Source organism: Rhopalosiphum maidis, chromosome 2, assembly GCF_003676215.2.
Source record: "Rhopalosiphum maidis isolate BTI-1 chromosome 2, ASM367621v3, whole genome shotgun sequence".
Taxonomy (NCBI): Eukaryota; Metazoa; Arthropoda; class Insecta; order Hemiptera; family Aphididae; genus Rhopalosiphum; species Rhopalosiphum maidis.
In genome coordinates, this window is record NC_040878.1 from 13,207,040 (window position 1) to 13,232,632 (window position 25,593).

Genomic DNA, 25,593 nt, shown 5'->3' on the forward strand with positions numbered 1-25,593 from the left:
TTATAAACCCTATAATTAACATATTCGCTAAATTGAAACATTTCGAAACCGTTTATGTTATTTTTGGGCGTTGTCACTGTTCAAAATTTACTCTTTCATACAATATTATTACAATTGTAATAATAAACCGTATTAGTATAAATGCGTCTGCTGTGTATATGGCAAATTTTATTTGCCGCGTACAATGGACATTTCGCGGGCCAGATGCAATACCAACGCGTAGTTCCTTTCTTCTCTTGTGTTTATAACGAAAACAAAGAAAACACCGAGAAAATATCATGCTCGTATAGTTATTTGTGGCGACGACGTAGTGGTTTTTTATTTTGTTTCGTATCTATACGGCGAGATAATTTAGCACGGGCCATGATATTAAAATATTTGACCGGAAAAACGGTACAAAGAGATAATTTATTATTAACATATATTATATACGCAATATCGTCACCATATTATTATCCGATACAAAGAAAATCGAGACGCGCGCGCGTCGTACCTCTGCGAAGTTTAAGCAACCCTGAAGCACGAGCGGACGACTAAAAATAGCAAAAGCTAAACATAAACTACAGCAGCACGCTCGAGGTGAACGACAACGCGCGTATACGATGACGCATGTAATAATATTATGTACAAGTAGTGGCGACGGCGTTGAACCGGACAGCGTTATATACCGAACGGCTGCCGTACAGTCCGATCGGTGCCGTCGCCGCGGGTCGCCCGTCTGTTATTGTATCACCGCACTCATTAGCGAGCAGAGCGTTATCGAGTCTGTTATCGTTTGGCAAATAAGAGATTTCGTCTTCGAATTTCCCGACGACGGCCGATCGCCGCACGCAGCGGGTCTGCTGTTACACATTTTTTCCTCCAAAATAGTTTGTGTTTTTTCCACCCGTCGGATTTGTTCGCGCACCCCTCGGCCGGAAATAGATCATTGATATTATATTATAGTATATACACATACGTATTACCCACGTGCACGACCCACCAGTAAGCCCACCGTCGACATGAGACCGCCGATCGAGGAGGAAATCGAAGCTGCCGAAGTGGAAGTAGACGATGGCCAGCAGACCGCCGTCATGTTGGTGTCCACCAGGCTGGCCGGAAACGCGGTTATCCGAGTGGTAAACCGGTGCAACGAGGCGCAAGAGAGCCACAACTTGGGTAAGTGCGCTGAAATTCGAGGTTTTGCGACTGGGTTCGGTTGATACGAGAAATAGGGGTAGTCCACCACATTCAGAAGATACCGTGCGGTTACAGTGGTTGCTGGGTGTATGATGGTATTATACCGAACACGTTGATCGTCGATAACTTCAGTTTATTTACCTAATGCGTTACACACTTATACCGAGCGTATTTGTATTACTCAATTCTAATACTTGTTGGCGAATGACGTGCAAGTATACTAACTAAACTGAGTATTCAAATAGAGTTCAAAAACACACGTCGATGAATCTGTCGCTAATCAAGTTCTGCTGGGGTTGTATAATAATATTATAAACAATGATAAATCATCGTCACCTAACCATATTTTTCCGGAACACACGAATAGCACCGCGTATATACGGTAAAACGTGTAACAGCTGTCGTGGTTTTTATTTACTCCATGGCTAAATATCTGAATCAAATCAAAAAACAGGTACTCCAATGAAAATCGAATATATACATGTATATTGCACATGGTTTGTGTACGTAATAGTACCCATGATGATTATTTATTGTGTAATATACTCGAGTTAACTCTTTTTGCATAATACCAAATGGTTATTTCATACGCTCTCATCAAATTAATATTTTTAATTCATATATTATGCATGTTCGCTCGCCGTACGTATGTGTGTGATTTTCTCGCTTTCTCCTTATTCGATCTAATTATTTTCATCATTGTTATATCAACGCGAAAAACCGTTGCCTATTTACTACTACCGCAATGAAAGAAAGTGTTTCGATGTCCGTGTGATAAACACTCTATTGTTAACTATATACTCAGAATCGTTGTGAACGCGTTTAAATCTAGACACATGGGTATTATATAAGAACAAAAAATATAGTTTTTCAATTTAGTGATTTTACCAATGATATTTTTATTCACGAGAATTGTCTTATTAATATTTATTATGGAATTCTGGAAAAATTATTTATGATATATTATTTTTTCTGTACGATCTTTAAAAATTGTCTGCAGTACATTTATCGTAATAATTGTTTATCTATGAATATTATATCCATTTTTACAGCGTACCTAGGAACAATCTTTAATATATAAATAGATCTGGGATTTGACCATGACAATTTACGCGTTTCCGCAAACACGACTATTACTCAGCGATGTTTGCGGCATATGTAATATATTATTATTATCATTGCGTTTAAACCATAAACTCATAATATTAATTCAAAATGTATTTTGATTTATTTAAGATAATACTAAAATATTTGTTGTAAAATAATTTTTAAATCAAAAATATAGATACCATTACACGAGTTCGACACCAATATTTATATTATTTCACTATTGTGGATAAATAGAAATAGCATTATTATATTTCAAAATGACGTGAAATGAATTTAAATAAATAAGCATAAAATAAATTACCTACGTAATTGATTGCGAAAAAAACGCGGTGAATTTATTGTTGGTCCTATACTACCTATCCACAAGTTTCTGGTCGATTATAATATTATAAATGTTTCAATCACGAATCTCACAATGCAACGATAATTATGATGATGATGATGATAATGGTGTGTGTAAATAGATATAATACTACACACATTGTTGTATTGTCATTCCGGTTTCGCGTCAAATGATATTATGCACCCATATATGGGTGATGGCCATCGGAACAGACTAGCACGGAAAGATATTCCGCCATAGCAATAATCATATTGTGACGACCTCGAACAGTCTACATCTGGACTTCCTGCAAGTATCACGTCCGACGATTACACGTATACCTATATAATATAATATATACTATACCATACAATGTACACATATGCTTGTCATGATGGACCATAAAAACGCCGTGTCACTCCGAAAGACGATTAAACAAATATATTATATTTTTTTTCCAGACTTGTCCGAATGTCAGCTGATGCAGATCCCTGACGCAATTTATCTACTTATGCAAAACACGCAGCTGGTTACGTGCGATTTATCAAATAACGTAATTTCAAAACTACCAGTAAAATTTACCGAACGGTTTCCGACTATCACAGGCAAGTATATTAATTCGTGCGACTAAGGTCGACGAATGAAAATTATCCAACTACTAGTATTAATTATTAGTTATGTCAATTGCGTCAAAGTATGGTTAATTTATGTGTTCTATTAAGATGTTATACAGAATTTTACAATGTACATACCTAGCGCATGGACAAAGCGATCTAATAGACAAACAAAATAATACTATTTTATAAAAATATAAAGAATAATAATTCACTCAGTAAATCACTTGGCAATGTATTATTTAATTTTACTCTCTGAACTCGATTATGTTTTTACAGTTCAGCGACAACGATTAAATAATTTTACAAAAACGTTTGTGTCGTCAGATAAATGTACTTTAATTAAAGTTTTAATACATACGATTGCCGCAAAAAAAAAAAAAAACAAACACAGACAGAAACAAAAGACAGAAGCGAAATATTAAAGGTGATATTATGCACGCAGCTATAGGAACCTATATAAAAATAAACTTTTATTAATGCATCCATAAAAGCCGGATAAAACAAAAAAGTTCTTATAAGCAATGCATATTTTTGCTTAAATCTCGCTAAATTGTTTAATTTTTTTTGTATTATTATAATATTTTTACTCATATTTCAATTGATAAATTAATAGCAAATATACAGTCATATAAGTAATAATGAATTATGTTTATAAACTATAAACTTAAGGATTCAAATAGTTATGTGTATCAATTAATGAGCCAAATACTCAAACCTAACCTTATCTAAAATTGTATGAGGGGTTTAAGTTAATATGACGTATTGTATGTTCGAAGGAAGACATGGTTTGATACCCAGTGAGAGTTTGAGTCTAGAGTGGTGTTGTTTGAAACTGTAGATAAATATATAAATATATTTTACAACTAGTTAGTAGTTGTAGAGGTTACCAATGATTTGTATTTTAATATTGATACGTAAATAGAAAACGATTGACATTTAAAGTTTAAACTGTTAGATAGCCAGATGCAACAGTGTTACCGCATTACTGTACGAATATAAAAAAAAAACAGACGATACAATTTTAAACGCTCTTACCATGTTCATAAAATATTTTCAGTAATTATAATAATATAATATTCCTGTACACAAAATCTATACAACCTGTACATTTGAGTTAATGGACTATCTTCGACTTCATTCAGTTAGATGTCATTAAAGTAAAGAGAATAATATAATATCGTATTTGGCTACGTTATTATAAAGTATCATTGTAAGTAGTATATCTATTACTCGGAAATTAATAACTTAAAAATTGTAAGTAGGTAGGTTAGGTACCTGACCTGTTTACACTGAATCAACAAATTTGACAAGAAAACTAATTTATTGAATTTTTCTAGCATGTTTTAACAAAGTAATAATTTAATATTATGAATACTAAAACTATATGCACATAGTTTGTCTAGATATTTTAATACGTCCACAACTAAGTTGACTTACCTACTATAATTACTGTCCAGCATATTATTTGTACGTAACTAAAAGTTGTATCTAACTAAAAATATAAATATACCTATATAATTTATACAATGTGATAGATCAATCACAAGAAAGATTAGGCAAAGTTGGTTTGAATTAGGTTATGTTTAGGCGATCATATGTCATATATTATTGTACAAGGTTGTCCTTTTTATAAGCTCAGTATCCTGATAAACTTCTTTGAGGACGCTTTTTGTCATGTATTTTCAAGTCTATCCTGTATTGATTCCGTTTATTACCTTACCTACTGTTAATTTATAAATTTATAAACTTATTTTAAAAGAAAATTGTTTTTTACAAAATTTTTGTATGACGTTATTGAGTATAGAATACTCGAATCTATACTTTTTAGTTTAATTTTGGATTTTTGTTTTTTTCATACTTATTGTTGCATCACGTTATTGTCGGTGACATAACCCGTACGTAATAATACCTATCATATTATTTACCTACAACTGGCAAATAAATTTCTTCTAGAACACATCAAGTTATTAAATTTAATTAGTTCTTCAGAAAAATATGAAATATTTAATAGTGAATACATGTTAAAACAATTGTAATTAGAATGAATTAACAAGTTTTTTTAAATAGTAAAGTACTTACACGTATAAAGGATTTGATTAAATTTTAAAAAGTATTAATTTAATTTAATTATTTTTTCAAAATTATGTTTTTATTTGTTTAATTTTAATGTTAAATAGTTTAAAAATTATATTTTTTCACAATTAAAAAAATATATATATATATATAACGAATGTTAGTTTAAAATTATTATGATTATAATTTTTTTAAATATGATCATCTTAGGTTAGGTGATTAATTCACGTTACTCTTAAAGATTATGAGTAGGTTGAAGATATACTTCCATATTACTTTATATAAAATAAAAACACCATGGATACAATTTTTATTAAATGTACTAGTATTTATTGTACCTATATCATATAAATTATAAGAATTTGTAATAAAAAACATTTCTTGATCCAAACTTACCATAAAAATACGTTATTATGGCTGAGACATATTGATAACAATTGTAGCTCTCCCCTCTCCTGTAATATCTCGGAATATATTTTTTTTTAATTAAGGGCTTAATAGGCAATATGGTTTTCCAATAAATAATAGACAATAATTACACCCAATATATCTACTTACTAAGTAACTAACTACCTACTATAGTTACCTAAATTTAATATCAAAATATATCACCGACTTAAAAAGCATAAAACGGCTTCGATGTACTTATTTAAGTTAATGATAACGTTTAAGGAATATTTAAACAAACAGAACAAAAAAAAAAAATGAAAACAACTGTGTAACATCTGAATTTTAGGGTAAATTTTAACTTTCGTAATTATTCATCTTAAAAATATTTAATAGGTACATAGGTATAGTACAATACTTACATTAAAATATCGTTTTACTAAAATAAAATATAAGAGTAATAAGACCAATAAAATTATCCAAAGTTATTTTTTCAAATATATAAGTACAAGAAAATTAATAAGATAAAAAATATTTGTCTTAAAATTATATGTTTTTTTACATTTTTTATCTTAACTATCTCTGGTAAAATATCTAGATACAAAAGTGCCAAAAATTACACAATTTTTGTCATGCGTGAGAACTATGAGTAAAATATTACTGTAATGTTATTATCGTTACTATCATCTTGGTAATTAAAAAAAAGTTTTGAATCATCTTGAAAAAAAAAAATGTTTTTTTTTATCTATTTTTAAAAATATTTTTCTCATCATGAATATGAATACCACATATATACTATTCATAATTATTTGCAACCGTCAAGTCTGGATTTAAGCTTATACTGCGAGGCAAAATATGACTAAATATTTCACTAAAGTTTTACTTCTATTTCACATTACTCTATGTACAAATCAGCAAACTAAATGTATAAAATATAAATAAAGCTACGATTATTATGTTGTTAGATGTTATAAAACAAATTTTTTTCTTCTAAATAACCAATAATGGCAACCATAAATATTTAAATATTCAAAGTTCATGTTTAATTCACTTTCTATAGGTTGGATTCTACTTTTAATGCCTACCAATGAGTACCAACGAAATTATTAATGCACCTTTTATTCATATTAGTGCAACCTTACATACCTAAAAATAACATATTGGTGCCTACCTATGTATACATTCGTAAACTAGTTAATATATTATAAATTATAATATAAATTAAAATAAATCATTAATTTAATCATTTATTTAGATTATAGATTAAGATTTATTTATATAACGCTCTTAGTTTTATGCAAGTGTGTATATTAAATTAATTTATAATTTTTACTTTTTTTGTTTGTCTGTAGAGTTAAATTTGTCTCATAATCAAATCAGTAAACTGCCGGACCAACTATCTGAAATGAAGAATCTTAAAAAGTTGAACATTTCTTATAACTCGTTTGTGGAGTTGCCAGAATCAATTGCTCATTTACCAGAATTAACTACTTTAATCGCTAACAATAATTTTATTATTGGTGAGTACAACAATAAATTGCATTAATTAAAATTAGGTTATTTAAAAAAGATAAATATAAAATGTTTACTTAAACATTGATGTTTTAATGTTATAAAACATGTTTATAACATAACATAATATATTATAGGATAATATTGATATGAATAAATAACCTCGAAAATATAAATATGCAACATATTGATTCAGTGTATGCTTTTTGTTGTTCCGGTAATTTATAACAGTTTTCATTTGAACTCAGACAATATTTGAATAAGTGTTCTAACTATTCTTGTTTTGAAAATATATAAATCTTTACAGCATAAATAAATATTGCTGTCATTAATTTTAAATGTCTTGGTGATTCCTTTCATCATTATTTTTTATTAAAATGTAAAGTAAAAAATTTATTTACACTAGTAAAATGTTATCAAAAAAACTAAAATCAACAAATATAAAAAAAAAAAAAAAAAAATACAAATTGATACAGAGAAACATAATTTACCATAGGTAATAATAACTATATTTTATGATTGAATATGGCCTTAGTTAGTAAATATTAGTATTTATACTACAGTAGACACATTAAACAAAAATTACTTAAGTTAAAAACGTATGCACATATAAGATGTCATTATATTATTTAAATAATTATATTGATTCAGTTTATCCTTTCACAATACATACAACGGTTCAATAGGACACACTTACTACATATACATTTAAGAGTAAAAAAATACGGCTTCACTATGTATAAGAAATTTGAATGTTTACAGCCTATGTATATCCGACTATATGATTTATATTATTACCTATCAATATCAATTCCAATTAGATAATATGTTTATCGTGTTGATGTAATAACAAAATTTGTATACCTATCCAACACATTGAATCATATAATACATAAATACAGAGCAAAGTATATAACACGGTATAAATTAATATTAATAGATGTATTAAAAAAAAAAGAAAGAAAAAATAATATTGTGTTATTATATACTTGCATTAACTCGTTACAGATGCAATTTATTGTTACCGTTCATCATAAATGTATGTCATTAAATAATATAACTATTAATACTATGTTTGTGATTATACATTTTAGATGTCAATATTAGGACATTGGAATCATGTTTGAAGAACTTGGAAGATATTGATCTCAAGGATAATCCACTTAATACTTCAACGGTGGATGCGCTGGAACAAGAACTGCATTTTAGGGTAATGTTCACACCCCCCACCGACGAAGACTGGAGAGATTTAGACAACTGATTAACAAACACATACATTTGACAATACAGAAATATATTTTTTAATTAGCTAATAAAATGTTTTTATTCATTTTTATCATTGTTTTTTTTTTCTTATCATTATTTTTTGTATATAGTTTTCAGTGGCTTGTTTGCTCCGAAATAACAATTCAAAATAATTATTACATAAAATAAATTGGGTCCCTACCCACATATCACTGCATTTATGCCATCGTTATTTTACACATACATAATATACATTAGTTTTTTGTATTTACACACTGAATATCGTTATAATATTGTTTTGTATACAAGCATAACAAATAAATAAATTAAATACAAATAAAACTAAATAAGAGTGTTTTTGGTAGTAAATATAATGTAGATTATTATTATTATTAAGATAACTATGGTTAAATTTACATTATATTGTACATAAACCAAAGAGATTATATTTGTAAAAAATGACAAAAAAAAATACAAGTTATAAACGTCGAAATTATGTCGGTCGCATGAACATGTTATTACCTAAATTTTTATATTACTTACATAATAATAATAAAAAACACTGTTCTACTATTTGTCTATAAAGTATTAAAAAACCTATCGAATAATTATTATTTTGTCTTTTGTCAAAAATTATACTATCTATTATTTACTCCTTTTCTCTCTCCCCTCACTCACTATCTCACACTTTTATAGACATAACTATATTTCATCACGCTCATCACGCTCACTCTGGAGTTAAGCATTTTCCCATTAAATGGCACGGTCATAAAAAAAGTTAATTTTGTTTTAATTATTTCTATAAATATCACCAATGACAAAATCATATTAATCCAACATGTACAACACAATATATATATATAATATTTACAATAATATAATAAAATATACAGTACAGTCACTTTTATTACGCACAAAAATTGGATGGTAAAATGTTGTCCAACACAATATAATATAGTCACCGACCCGACTTGTTGATTTCTCACGTAGTTTCGGTCATTAGAAACAACAAAACAATTTGCTAAATAAAGTTAACGAATGACTAGAAACTATTTCATTTATAATAATAATAATAATAATAATAATAATAATAATAATAATATAGTAATAATAATAATAATTTATTACCCATTTTTTTTAAGAGTCCGTCAAAATAAAAAGCGACAGCGCTTGGTTTCGGAAAATTTATTAACACACACGTACCGAAACTAATATCACGTCAGCGCATTTTTATTAAAACTAAAGAAGAAAATTTTCAATTAAAAAAAAAAACCGTGCGGTCATGATATTATTAAGTATATAATATATGCGATGTATATGATAGATATTTTTCATTTTACTATAATATAATTTACAGGCACATCAAAGGTTCTTATAAAACATTTTTTTTTTTTATTAAATTGTTTATTTCGCCACACAGAATATTTATAATATTGCCGTCGTACTACGATTCGTATAGTCTATTTTTTATATTAGAGATTGTTTTCGGGGGGAAAAAAAACGCTTATTGACCGCGACGACGACTGCCTCATATCCCCTCCTACTCCCAAACCCCCTCAGTAGAAGAATTTGTAAAAAAATCATAACCTTCGTAATAATATAACTACCTCCCTGGACCGAATAGAAATAATCATTGCCCCAATCGTGTAAAAAAATAAAAAAAACATTATTCGAAATGTAATCGTCAATTTAATGCCAATAAGTAGAAAAGGAGAAAAACCATCGAAAAACGCTTTTTGTTTCTCTCATAAATATTCTAAATAAGCACAGCACAAACGTTATAATATTATATTATTCGCATTCGAACACATCGCGGTACCTACCTACATAATATGACACGAATTATCCACCCTCGTCGATAAAAGCAAAGTAAGACATTATATTTTTATACTTATCATAATATTATCAACATTAATTATTATTTAATAATATCCACGCTATCGGACGTTGTAATAATCGTGTTTTCGCCATGGTTGGGATACCCACAATTTCTGTTTTTTTTTGTTTTCCAAATTCAATATTCTTGTTATATAATATTATATCGTAAATCATAATAAATATATGCAGGTAATACGACAAGTTATTTGAAATAATAAGATTCGTTGAAAGCACAAGTCTCTGGACTGTAAAACCGATTTGCCGGCACACGGTATTCGGACAACAATTATGTATTATCAGCTATATTATAATATCATCATAGTTACGTTTACGATGCGATGGTATATAACATGTTATTATTTTACTATATCAAGGTTAATCATTGTGTCGGCTAGAAAATTGGACGTGTGCTTTCAGCGGAATCTTATACACGCATAATGTTATTAAAAATTAACAGATAAATACGTACCCCGCGTACGCACAATTACAATAAAAATAAGAAAAAAAAAATGTTCAAATTAACTATATCACTAAATAATAAATATATGTATAAAAAAAAAAAATGCAATTATATATTACACACTTATTACACACGTGAGATGTAATTGTTTATCACATGATGAATACACGCGGGGATTCAGATTTTATAAAATATTAAATACATAGGTATTAGAAGACTGTTCGAATGTGTATAAATGTGTGTTTGTGTGTGTGCGCGAGTTGTTTTTCTTTCTTTATAAAACACTAATTTATTATCATTTATATAATAATACAATTAAATTATATGTACCTATACATAAGACGTGTGTGTGTGTGTGTGTGTGTGTGTGTGAGAGAGAGAGAGTGTATATTATAAAATATACATATACGAACATATATATTTATATATATATATATATATATATATATATATAACATAATATAGTGTTTTCAGCGGTCTCTGCAATGAGTAGCACCTCGTATATTATATTATTACACAGATATAATATTATTATAATATTAAACGGTGAGAGACGTCTTTATTATTATACTATTGGCTTAAAGTCTGTTTGTCTACGTGGCTCAAACATGGTACCATGGTCAGACTCGACAGACTTTGAATGTTGTCTACTTGCGGGAACTCTGTTCTCGGCAAATACCTGAAAAAAAAAAGGTACAGAATTATAATACCTATATATAATTATTGCATATAAAAGACGTAATGAAAAAAAAATTCACATGATTTATATGTATTATGTTATGATTATGTTATGTATGCACGTTGCATATACATGCGATGTACTGGCTTGTAAGTCAAAACAAAGGTCATGTATTATATTGTAATTAAATATTATCGAAATGTCATAAAATCGATATGTTTTTATATAATATTATTAATACTATGTTCGTGTAGCACCGCAGTGATAAAAAGTATCAAAGAAAGTTAAAAAGCAAATTTTTTATGCACTCGGCATATATTATTAAAATCTAGCCGATCTTGTGTTCAAATGTTATCTTTTATTTAAATATAACTATTTACTATTTTAGTAGAAAAATGTACAATCTTCATAAACTGAAAATTGCAAAATTCGTTCAATGAAACTTTTAACAACAGTATTATGAAGTTAAGTTAATAAAACTCCAGCAACTTTTCAAAATGTTTGTACTTTTGAAAATAAAAACTTTCGAAATGATTTAAAATTGCTAGTATTGTCTCAAATATCTCAAATTTTATAAAACTTCTTCCCTAACCTATATTAAGTTTCTAATTGAAAAACATTCTATTTTTTAAATTTAAATTTGAATTCCAATGAAATATATTCATTAATCATTACATTATTTACACAATTAACGACAATATTAAAATCCATATTAATTTTAAATTATATAATTTTGGGTTTTATCAATTTGAATACAATAGATACTTAATATATTAAATCTTAATAAATTATTCCTGTATAATTTACGCAATATTATAAACTTTTCAAAAATATTCCGAACAACAGCTATCAGAAAATTTGTCGACAATATGATTTGATATTTGATAGAGTTGTGCTTGAAATTAACTGCATAAAACACTGCGACACCTATTTTTATACAGTATTGGTATAGATGTAAGCAAACAAATTATACAACTTACAGGAACCGTATACGGACGGTGGTGGCGTCATTGGAAGGCGACATATATCTAATCGACTGTTAATGTCGCGCACGAGAAAATTTTGAATAGGTAGAACGTTTCAAAAAATTAACATATTTAAAGTGAATTTATTATGGCACGTGCAGTTCCTATATCGTATTTTATATTATTACGTCTATAGCATTTAAAATGGCCCCGGAATAATACGAGTGCCTAAATAAATATGTATAATATATATGTGTGTGTGTGTGTGTGTGTGTGTGTGTGTGTGTGTGTGTGTGTTTGTTTGTACGAGGCGCGGCGATACTGTTTTTCCACAACCAGTTTCGCTATTAAATTCTTCAGCATCTCGATATGGCCCGGTATCTGAAATCTTTCGGCTTCTCCTCAAACACAATTCGTTTTTATTTTCTTCAAGACTCGATAAAATGCATATGTATATGTATATATAATATATACATATATATAGCTCACCTCGCTTCCCCACAATATAAGTACACACACACACACACACGCTATCGTATATTTATGACTTTATTATAATACTGGAGCCAGATTAAAATATTTTTTAAAGTGATGTTTTGTTTAACGTATAAACCGCTCACTTACATTTTTGGTAGATTTCTATAGTTTTAATACAATAAAATATATATGTATTGCGATTTGTAAGTTATATATACATGTGTTGTGCTTATGTAGTGTGAAGGAACGATTGGCGAATTCACGTTTAAGAAAAAAAATATCAGTGTAGTTACTATACGTGGCTATATTATGTGGAATGGAAAAGATTATAGTAGAATTGTACGTCCATACTCTAATATTAGGTATAACTACGTGTCTTCAGGGGCGTATAAGGGAGAGGTGACGCATCTGATGATAACATTAACGGATGGCTGCTACTATAATAAGAGCACACTGTCGTGTCACGACGAATAGGTATTTGAAATTCCGGCAGTTAATATAGTTTTTCTCGAACTGTCTACCGTGGTAAATGGACAAATTGATATACTATTGGCGACTTATATATTATATATATAGGATTTTGTCGGAGAATAAAAAACATGAGTTGTGCAGACTCGTAAATAACTTCGATAACATAATCTTATATAATATATATATATATATATAACTAAGCGTACTTTCCGACGCTAGTTTCCGGATGGGTGACCACCTGGGAATTTTAACAACACATATGCCATGTCCTATCTAACCATAATCATCGTGATAAAATATTATTTAGCTATAATCTCTCTTAATATAAAAAAAAATAACTAAGGGTAATGCGTATATGTATACGTACACATACTTCGAGGAGACACTATTACATCTCGTGACCGAGTCTACTTCGGACGAAGACGTGGAGAGGGACGTGAGGCCAGACGCAGAACTGGACCTGTGAGGCTGCGACATCTTCCCACATTCCGCGGTTGACGTCCATATCGTCCGGTTGGGAGGTCCCCTGATGCACTTCTGGTAGATCTCTCGTTCCTGCGGAAAACACCATGACAGTTTATTAAACAACGCTATAGATATAACCAGACTTAATATAATCCAACATACCTACGATATATACGTTGTGCACACACGTTTCGTACACATAGCATTTTGTTGGGATTATAGCGGTAAACTAAATTTTTTACCACCCCTATGATTAGACGTGTTGTGGACCGACTAACAGCGAATAAAAGCCAACGTGAGCAAGTTAACTGTGAGTTTCCACACTACGTATATGCCTAATATAGTATTATACTATTTATATAGTATGTATATTGTTAATTGAATAACTTTATTAAGAACTATATTACTGCATTTTTTTATAGCATTTAATTCGTATTAACTTTGAAACTGTAATAACTAGTAGCCTAACCTATAATATAACCCAATCCTCCGCTGAAAAAGACTCGTGTGTCTCAATTCCTGTTTATGTCGTTTAAGAAATAGATAGATAATATTTAAACCATACTCCTAGTTATTGATTGGATGGTTTTTGGGTTTCAAAATAATGAAAATATGAATTATTAATGTACCGCACGACTAACCAAACGGTGATGCGCTCTTATATGTGTTTATACTTAATACTAGGAGAGCCGCTCCTATTCTGAACGGCGTCAGTGGTATTTATAACTGTATACGCCGACAAAGACGATTAACGACATTTATTATTATTAATTAAACGGGTACCACCGAACACACCAGATAAGTCGATGCTATTATTGTTGATAGTGCCATTGAAATAGACGAGGTGGAATCTTTTTTTTTTAAATTTTAGTTTATACGCCACATAAAAGAAATAGAAGAATTGTGTCGTTTTCGTTGTTCAAAGCGAAAAAAAAATTGTATTTTATGATCTCGTGTTAGTTTTTCTATCATAGTATCATATCACCATCTGCTGCAGGAATTTAGCCACATTATACGCGTATATACAGGGTAATTCTGGATTCCCCGAGTATATCCACTTCTATTTTTATATCTTTAAAAATGAATTTATTAAAATTCTAAATTCTAGAACATTTAAGTATATCAATTAATTGATCATATTTTATAATACTATTATTAGATTAGATATATTATACAATTTACGGAGTGTCCTGTGACGATACCCGCTTCCGTTTTTCAAATAAAAATCACCATTTGTCTAATAAGTTATTTAAATTGTTAATTAGATGACTTTTTGAAAACATTTATGTATTTAAATCGAAAATGCAATGGTTAATTTTTAAGTTCTTTAACATTAAGTACTAAGGATAATAGTTTCATGAAAATGGGTTTGGAAGATATAAATGTAATAATGATTTGAATGTATTAGTAATTAAAATTATTGTATCGCCGTTTGATATTATTTTAAAACATTACACAATTTTGTGTATTACATATTTAATAAAACCATTTTAAACAACTAGATTATCCTCAGTTAACTAATAATAGCTTAGAAACTGCTCGTTAAAAATGTTAAATGTTATTTTGATTTATTTTCGAAAAAAAACCTAATCTGGTTAACAATTGTATTAAAAAATAAGTTCACGTCATCACAAAACACTACTAAAAATGGTATAAAAATGTAAATTGTTGAAAACAATTATAGTATTACACTCAAAAGTCACAAAAATCAGAATTTAAATAAATTCGTTATCGAAGGAATAACGAAAGGGCAAACAATAACCATGTTTGACGAATCATTCCGCATACAATATAATATCAGACAGCGTAGAATATAATATTACAAGTGTAGGAAAACATTTCCGAGAACGAGACGCCATCAGCTCATTGCTCGTGTGACGATATCGGGGCTTTTGTTTATATATATAATGTCGTGTTATTAGATAACAATAAGACGTATATAGTAACTATTAAAGTGTTTTAGTTTATATTATAAAACGACATTGATAATAATATCATTGTAAACGTACTTGTTCGGAATTCCGCAAATGCAACTTGGCCATGCTGCCGTACGGGTACTCCTCGCCGTCCGGCAAATGGATTCGCGGCGGCATGTCCAACTCCAGGTCCGTCCGGACCGAGTGCAACCGGACTTGCCGGTCGTGTTCTCGGGACAGCCCGTTATTGCTTCGCATCGTCAACATCTATGGTGAAACAACGCGATAAATATCATGTACAACGAAAATGCATTTGTACGTAATAATAATAATTACGAGTTATTATTGTAGTATATTTGTTATATCGATTGTTATGTGAACGACAAGGACGCGAATCGCAACACGCGAAAATATATTGCGAACATTGTGGTAAAAACGTTATTGTAAATAATTACTACTGTTTATTAACGACACACATCGCTGCAGGTCGCGAGTGCAATAGCATTTGACTGCGGGACGGTAATATTGCTGGACGGCAAGCGCGCGTATTACGACTATATTTTATCGACGAGACCCGCGCGAACGTCGTCGGTACGCGTATGCCGCGGCTTTACGTTGTACGTATGATATTATGTTAAACGGCGCCGTCGAAAGCGGTATGATGTCGTGACGATCACATTACGATTTCGGCGGTGAGCGCGAGTACGCGGAGGCAGGTCGTCGTTGTTCACGACGTCCGAAGAGACCGGGCGGCGCACACGCGCGTCACAAATGCGCGATCGCGTCGTCACTGCCGACCACCGGAAACATTTCAAACCGCACTTTTTTCCCCGATACGTGCGTGCGACTACAACTGTTATTATCATTATCGCACCGGTACGTACATAATAATGACAATAATAATAATAATAATAATAATAATAACAACACAATGACGATATTATAATAATAATGAAATATTTTTATTATAATAATATATTGTACGACGCGCGTGTGTGCACCGACGACGCCGGCGAAACGTACACGCCCGAGTAAAAACCGTTATGCTCAAAGGTCCCTCCGCGCGATAAAAATGTGTGTACGTACACATATATATATATATATGTACGTACACAAACATATATCGTCCTTTCCCTTTCGGCGGTGGGAAAACTCGGCGGCGGCCCCGCGAGATGCGACGCGTCCCGCGCCGAGGGAGCGCAGTGGCCCCTGCAGCAGACAATGAAAAGGGGGCACACACGCACGCGCGTTCGTGCGAGCGTGTGTGTGTGTGCGTGCGCGCGCGCGCGTGTATTTCCTATAATCTCCCTTTCACACGACCGTTTATTTTACTCTTTTTTTTTCCCTCTTATTTCGATCCCTCTGTCACTCTCTTCCCCGTTTTTTTTTTCTCCGCTCTCCCCGTCAGTCAAAATTCGTCATATTTCAGTAATTTCTCTGTGTGTGTGTAAACGGATTCGTCTGCAGTAGTATTACTGCGACGACAATAATATAATATCACGAATATCATGCATGCGCGCGTACGCACGATTAAACCGTGTTCGGAATTCTATCGTCGCGCACTGTTCCGCTCAGCCTCGCCTCGTGTCACGGAGGAAAAACGTCTGGGACAGACTGGACGACGATCAGGTCACCGCGTATATATAAACAATATACGAGGATGTACGCTATACAGAGCGATCGTTTAACGCGAAACACTTGTGTGTTTCGAGGGGTCGGTGTAAATACGATCTATGACTAAGGTCCAACTATTTTTAAAAATATGTTGTATTACGCTAATTATCGAAAACGGAGAAATTGTATTAACTGTATTATAGTTATATAATTATTTTGTTTTTTCAACTAACCGACGTGACAAAAGCCATCAAATAAAATAAAATAACAACAGATGTATCGATAGCCCCGCATTGAATGGATTTTTGTGCGCATTAATGCATCGCTAAATAAAACACTCAATTAGAAATCAAACGATGGGTACTCGCCAACAAATTTAAATAATAATATACTATTGCTTATCTTATCGTTTAAAAATTGATTTGACAATAAAACGTTGTAATCTCTCTAAATCGTTATAAACCAGTTAGAAGCAATACAATATATACATGAGCAGTATATAGTAACATAATTGTCGTTGAAGTGTCTGCTTATTTGATCTTGAGCTTACTATTTTATCACAAGGTGATGGTATTATTATTTAAAACGGAAGCCTAGGACTTTTTCAAAGCATATAATTATATTAACTTTTAACTATACAATACGTTGAACACACTGACCTCGTATGGTAGCAATGAGCTAGAAGAATCTATTAATATTTCTTTCGAAAACTGTGTTATACAACTTCACAATTAGATCGATTTTTATAATATATTTAATATTAAAGCTGAATATATAATTTTGTAAGTACCTATATACTGTATGTATGCTACCGTCAAACATGTATATATTATACATTTTATTCAAATATATTTTAAAGAGCTGAGTGAATTGACAGTTTTATACTATATAGTATTATATGCATTAGTTAACAAATATTTAAACAATTATATACGCGAGTAAATGTATATATTTGATGTTTTAATGTCTAATGCTTTACCCGCTAGAGATTAAAATGTTGTAAAGAATATTATATTGAAGGGCAAAGCAACTACCAAAAAAAGCTTATGTATTATAGTATAAATGTATTCGATTTTTTTCTTCGCACTTGGATTATATACGATACATCTTAAAAATGAACCAGATCAAAGTTAATAGTTGTCAAGTGCTTTTAAGTTTTAAGATTGCAAAAATGAAGTATATAGAATAGAAGTATTTCAGCTACGTTTTTTAGATTCTTAAAACATACCCAAATGCACTCATTATTCGGTATTACGACAATCATTTTATGAAGTACTCATATATTGAATAGAATAAAATTCGTTTTTCAGATAAATAATAAAATCATTTAAATGGCAAATATTAGTTCTTAAACATTAAATAATTTATATTAGTTTGCGATATATAACGCACACAGACACGTTTATACACAACTAAAATGTATTTCTTCGTGTCATTATACAACGGAATTCTTGCAATTAAATACAGTTGTGTAGCTTTGAATAGACATAAGCAATAAAAAGAAAAAACAGGAATTAATGAAATAATGATAATATTGTAAAAGTAATATAATATAATTTTACGCTCAAATTCCGTTAGATTTTACAATAATTGCATTTTATCAATTATTTAAAAACACTGTAAAAGTTATACATGTTCATTAGTAACTGACAACTTGCAAAGTTCTGATGTAATTAAGTAATTATTTTCAATAAATAAAAGCGTTTTGTGTACATCGAATTATATGCGCTAATTTATAAAATAGCAAATCATCATTTCCTTTGACATTACCTATACACGACTATATACGTGAAAAGAAAATTGATGTTAAACGTATAGACGATGCTAATTTTGTCAAACCATCAGGAGTCGTTCGCCGAAGAGTAAAAAGGTGTAAATTTAAAATTAAAAAAAAAGAAGTAATTGATTGTCAAAAAAACTCGTTTTATGGATAAACATATGGAACTCGTTTTGTAACAGACAACACACGTATAAAATAGTCATATTCATATGTATATGTATTAAAAAATATTAAACGCACAATGTTTATGGGAAAAACTGGTCAAAGTTGGTCAAGTGTTTAACCGGTAGTAGTTTTTATTTCGCCGGTACTGCAATATATATATATATATATATATATAGTTTCTAAATAAAGTTACACGACGCGCATCGAACGTCGAATTAAGTCCGTGTAAGGTTTTTTCTCAAACGTTAGGTAGCGTATTTTTCTACGGTCCACTCTGTATTAAGTCTTATAGACACACGCCGCAGTCGATAAACGCCAATCTAAGATTTAAAACGTCGTCTATCGCGAATGAATTCATATGATGGCGGAGAGCTACAATCTCTAATCGCATAGCTCTATCTACATAATATCCGCGTGCAGCCGGAAACCGGGGAGACGAGCGCGTGTACATTCCTATACATTACGATTTTCCTCTCGTGGTGGTAATACGGAATACAACATGTACATATACACTACTGCCGGGGGGCACGGAAAGTATGGGAAGGGGTGGTCTAGCAGTAGTGGGAGTGGGACGCGGCGGCGGAGGAAGCGTCGGTGACTAGTTCGTCGTAGCCGTCGTCATAGTCGTACAATAGGAGAACGGCGGCGGCGGCGGCGGCGGCGGCGGCGGCGGCACGCGTGTGAATCTGGGACGACCCATTTTAAACTTGGCACCACCGCAAACGTCGCGCGCGGCCCTTCGGCACGCCACACACAAAAACACACACACACCATATTAATATAATATAATAAATATATACATATAAACGCACACACGCATACATCTAAATACGCGTGTGTATACGTATATATATATACACATACATACATACGGTCTAACGGTCTACGCTATTATGTACACGAGCGCTAGCCATATGACCCTATCATAATCAATACATTTGAATTCAACCGCTCGGGCGCGCTACGTTGCCAACACGACTGCGGTGAATAAAATGAGCGTGTGCGGTGGCGGCAAACGGTACGCCGCCGCCGCCGACACCACGCGCTATGGCCCACCGCCGCCTAGGACGCCTACAACAACAACAACAACAAAAGCCGAGTTGACTAGACGAGCGAGCGACCGACCGACCGACCGACCGAGCAGGCCATCGGGGTGGAGAGGGTGCACTTACGGCGGTTCGCGAGGACGTGCTGCTACTGTTACAACAGCTGCTGCCGCCGCTACGACGTGCACCGTTCGTAGTCGAGAGCGGTGGTGGCGATGCGATGATAGCCGCCGTCGTCGTCGTCGTCGTCGTCACAGCCGCTGCCGCCGCCGCCGCCGCCGCCGCCGTCGTCGTAGTCGTCGTCGTCGATTTTTTCTTCTTGGTCAACGGTGGCGGCGGCGCGGTAAGCCTGCGGTGCGGCGGCCCGGGCGCTGCCGACAGACAGGGCACGGACGCGTTGTATTGTTGATTGTAGTGATGCAGCACGCAAGTGAGCAGCCCGACAGTACCCAACACGACCACCGTCACCACCATCAGTACCATCACCGTTCCAACTGTGAACAATATACCAATATAACGGATACTATTCGCACATTATAGTGGCCGGACGGAGAGAGCGAGAGCGCGATGAGAGGAGAGTGATGTGGCGAAGGAGTGTTATGCCTCGCGAGACAGCCGCAGCGGCAGTGGCGATGACGAGACAATAACGATTATTGTAATATCGCGTTGTATTGTTTTTGTGGCATACTGAATAATAATCGCGTTCAACCGAAAAATAAACAAAAATAAAATAGAACGCGTGTAATAACACCGGAAAATAAGATAAAATTTGACGTGTAAGTAAAATTTAAGAAAACTTCAATGTGCTGTTTACGATCAAAATGTAAACATTAAAAGTGCAATGCGGAAAAAAATTCAAAACAATAAATAAAATCGTTAATTGAAAAACCGAGAAAATCAAACCATGTCATTATTCATGATTAAAGATTAACAAAAAACCTACATGTACCACCTATAACGTTAGAAAAATGTAATACTTATAAGTATTGAATGTATAAGACGTATATTAGTTTATTTCAGTAACACAAATAATTATTATTACATTTACGTTCATTTTTATTGGTACGGAACTGGAGTTGTGTGTATAGTTTAGTCGTTTAGTGTAAAGTTAAAAAATTATTGAAAATAACCTAATAACCTGCCATAAACTCTATGTTACATAGTTCTTACATCACAATGTAATTAATTATGCTACAATTAATGACCAAAATAATTTAGTAAAAATTCATTTTATAGTTTCTAATGTAATTATAACGTTAAAAATAGCAGACAAAAAAAAATAAAATAAAATCTGAAAACATAATAACATTAAACGGAAAAAAATATAAAACTTATAACGTTTAAATACCTGAAAACGTAAAAACGATAATATATTTTATTTAAACCCTGATAATGACTATAATGTGCACATAATATATTATAATTGTTTTAGGTACGTATATTACCTTCAAAGAAATTCATATTCATAAAACAAAATTATTCTGTTTGTTACCGTCAGTTTTTTATACAAATAACATGAACAGTTTAAAAATAAATAAAAGTTAAAAATATCAAAAAAATAATTATTTAAAGAAAAATTACTTTAAACAACGGTTAAATGATAAAAAAAAAATAATGTAATAATAAGTTTATATTATATACTAAGCTCGCTTGTTATTTTTTATGCTTTAGTTTTTTTTTTTTAAGAACTTTTTATTTTATTATTTTTTTAAACATTTATCTCGTGTATATATGTCCAATGGTCGTGCTGAGGTAGGTCTCGGATATCACAATTATCGTTGAGGGGAGTGTTTATTACTATTAAGGCATGAGTGGCGTGCAATTGTTACGGACGTTTAGTGCTCGCTGAGTCTATTTGTTAAATACTCGTCTACTACAATGCCGCGTCGTACGAATTACAATAATAATAACGTAATAGTTATACGAGAACGTTTCTGTGTACACACTACAAACGATTCACAATTACGTTACATTCGAAAATTTTGATTTCTGCAACTAGTTAACTGGTCGAGTATGTATTATTATAGAGAGAATATTGTATATTTTATTATTTTAATATTTATAGACGCTGTGGACGCGTCGGGAAAAAATTCAAATTGTTACGCGCGTGTACACAATTATATACACGCAACAATGAGGCCGCATTATAATATTTAACACCTACGCATAATACATACATATCGGCATATCGCGGGAAACTGTGTTCGGGGGACAATAGAAACGCGGATAAAGAAACTGTACCAGGACTTTTACTATAATAGGATAGTATAGGCGTATAATAGTTACCTCCAACCTGCAGTTACGGCATGCGTAAGAGTCGTAGGTTGACAAAATAGAAAAAAATACAACTCTGAGCAAATGATAATCATTCGTATAGGTACATCTAATATGTATATTATCTATTTATAATAACAATATATACATATATATATATATATATATACAATTTGATAAAAAGACTAAAAAAGAGTTAAGCATACGCCTATATACCATCGTTATAATATCGTAAGCAAAATATTCGCATAAGTTCGTCGGCATAATATGTTTTTATTATTGTTTATTCGCATGGTTCGTACGGTGTGCTGTCTAGAACCAATCCGTCCTTGAGTTTTTTCTATCCCAGTCGAAATAATAATATTCAGAGATAGAGAGAAACTATGCAAACACGCAGCAATAATATGTAATATACATAATGTATATCAATTATAGTTAACATAATATTTACGTATGATACGAGTAGGACATAGTAGATTGAAGGTGCTTGCAGTCTACATGTGTGAGCTAAAAATAATACGCAGTCGATTCTCGGGGTAACTCAAGTCTAGATAAGTCAACAAAATTCTCAACATCACGAAAACAAAATGCATTTACATACCGCCGTGTGACATGACCAATATCTGATACCCGTTGAAATGTCTTTACCCTATTCAAATAATTATTTTTATCATAATAATTTATAACGGTGATCTGCATTGATCAATAATATATTTTTTTCCCCATCCCGTTATTCCAAACACAAATATTATTTCAGTGAATGTTAAATAACACATCACGTGTACCTAATTGTATAGATGTATAACATATTATATTATTATACTGTCATAACACCAAAATGCTGCAATCGCATACTCTATATATCGACTATAAGGTATATATATAATATATATAGGCGCGTATATATTATTACCGTCCTTTATGGGTCACTATTCTGTATAATAACAATATAACAAATCAATAATACACTTTGTCCCCGCACATACTGCAGCTGTATACGAGGTGTCTATTATAGTATAATTTTATATAAGTACTTATTATAAGCATACATGCGACAGAAACCGTGTACACACTACCGGTGTCACTCAATAGCATATTATTTTGTATCGTGTAGACTGAAGAATGATTCCCCAACGTACAACATCCATATACTCTTTCAATTTTGGTGATATATAGCCATATAGGTATACAATATACAAACATTTTTGTAATTCAAAGTATAAATAAATACAATTTCAGTGATTTCTAAAGTACGGTATACCTATATTGTGTAAATGCACAAATATAATAAACACATTATCACATAGAATACTATGGTACACGAAGGCTAAGTTTCAGAAAAGTTAAGATACAGTGACATCGCTGACGTTCAAATAAAAAGCAGTAAATATATTTTTTTTCAAAATGTAGGTTCATATAGATTAACTTTGTATTTAAAACAGCATAGTTTTAGTAAATTAACATCGACCCAATACAAAAATGTCATTTCTTAAGAATCAATAGTAGTACTTATATTATGTTATATGAGAAACCAGCAAAGCACGTAAAAAATTGTATTCTTTAGGTACTCCCAGCAGTAAGGTGAAAAAAAATGACTTGGCGTGCCTCTTGATATGAAACGCTCATGCACAATATAAAATAAAATATTATAACACGCCCAGACACGACCAGCCGAAACCGCGGCACGTGGTCCTTGTCATTAATATATTATGAAATCTGCTGTGAGCTGTTGTTTCTTGCCGCGAATCGCATATCGATCTCGATAACAGTAATTTTATTTTTTTACTGGTCTAGTCTTATCATATTATACACCACCTATTTTTGTACGCAATTAAGAAGATACTGTAGCCCATTACATATTACACCATCACGTCACCATATATGTATATTGTATACAAAAAAGTATTAATCCATCTTTATTTCGTCGAATATTGTGAACAAAATAATAAAACGTCATTCTGCTTATTAGTTTATAATTTGTATGTATATATTCGGTGTGAAAGAAAAAGAGAGTGGATTGGAAAACAATAGAGTGTATAGAATTTTAGAGTACTTACATAAAAGTAAAGTTTTTATTTCCATCTGTTATTCGACGAAAAAAGAAAAAGCACTACAAACGACTATCGCGACGAATTGCCGAAGAACACTTTTTTAAAGTACATCGATGCGTGAGTGTTCGACAGTATTGCAGTCTATAAAGTATAATGTATATATACATTCGATATTGTAATTCTTTTTTCGGAAAGAAATGGACGTGAAAATCTAATTTGTATGTTACTCCGTAACTCTTCTTTTTCTTTTTAATACAAAACGAATTCGAGAAAACCCCATTAAACGCGACGAGCACAACACTTATATGTATATGGTGCGTCAAAGGAAAAAATAATAATATGATCTCGGAAATAAAATAAAATTTTAAAAAGATTCGAATCTCGGATTTCGTTTGTAACATATGTATACAATCGTACACGCACACATACATCTTTTTATAATCATAATACTGCACGTTAAACCACAGAAAATAAGATATTAAAAGTTTTAATGTTTTTAAAAATATTTAAAAAAAATAGTTTATCTATCCATCAGCACATCATCGTCATATACTGCTATTATTAAAAACATTACATTTCAATAAAAAAATGTACATACCGTTATTATTATTACTATATTAGATGAGTTCGCTTGTACATATATTTTAGAAAACTATAACAAAATTAATTTTCAACAACCTGTTGAGGCTATTTCAATAAATTGATTTTCGAGCTAAATATTTAACTATATTGACTATATTTTAATCCTTAACGTATTTTACTTTAAAAAAGTATTAATTATACTTGTGAATTCTGATTTTCCAGCCAAAATACTACAACAAAAATGTATTACTTTCTTACTTTACTAAAACTGTTAAAACTGCTAAAAACTGTGTAAATTATATAATTGAAAATATCGAAATATAAA

The 25,593-nt window shown here is 31.4% G+C and overlaps 2 protein-coding genes across 3 annotated transcripts in view; one reads left to right on the forward strand and one right to left on the reverse strand.

Moving 5' to 3' along the window:
- The first annotated feature begins 655 nt into the window (after positions 1 to 655).
- On the forward strand, positions 656 to 9,056 carry LOC113554651 (leucine-rich repeat-containing protein 57). Its single transcript, XM_026958593.1, has 4 exons — positions 656 to 1,158; positions 3,073 to 3,216; positions 7,041 to 7,208; positions 8,295 to 9,056. The coding sequence occupies exons 1-4, from the start codon at positions 1,002 to 1,004 to the stop codon at positions 8,459 to 8,461; spliced, it is 636 nt and encodes a 211-aa protein (XP_026814394.1). The 5' UTR covers positions 656 to 1,001; the 3' UTR covers positions 8,462 to 9,056.
- Positions 8,474 to 25,593, reverse strand: part of LOC113554650 (endochitinase A-like) — a 52,848-nt gene continuing 35,728 nt past the window's right edge. The window contains exons 3-6 of one of the 2 annotated variants that reach the window (XM_026958592.1): positions 20,488 to 20,855; positions 15,850 to 16,023; positions 13,749 to 13,930; positions 8,474 to 11,462 (exon numbers count right to left, since the gene is read on the reverse strand). In XM_026958592.1, coding sequence (XP_026814393.1) covers positions 11,354 to 11,462; positions 13,749 to 13,930; positions 15,850 to 16,023; positions 20,488 to 20,855 — 833 coding nt within the window. In that variant the 3' untranslated portion in view covers positions 8,474 to 11,353. Of the gene's footprint in view, positions 11,463 to 13,742; positions 13,931 to 15,849; positions 16,024 to 20,487; positions 20,856 to 25,593 lie in introns of both variants that reach the window. The other variant, XM_026958591.1, reaches the window with a different exon arrangement.

Bases quoted from the DNA above. Each gene is read 5' to 3' on its own strand.
- LOC113554651 (XM_026958593.1), top strand. From the start codon at position 1,002: ATGAGACCGCCGATCGAGGAGGAAATCGAAGCTGCCGAAGTGGAAGTA. The intron at 1,159-3,072 runs GTAAGTGCGCTG...TTTTTTTTCCAG, and splicing joins GCAAGAGAGCCACAACTTGG to ACTTGTCCGAATGTCAGCTG. The intron at 7,209-8,294 runs GTGAGTACAACA...TATACATTTTAG, and splicing joins TAACAATAATTTTATTATTG to ATGTCAATATTAGGACATTG.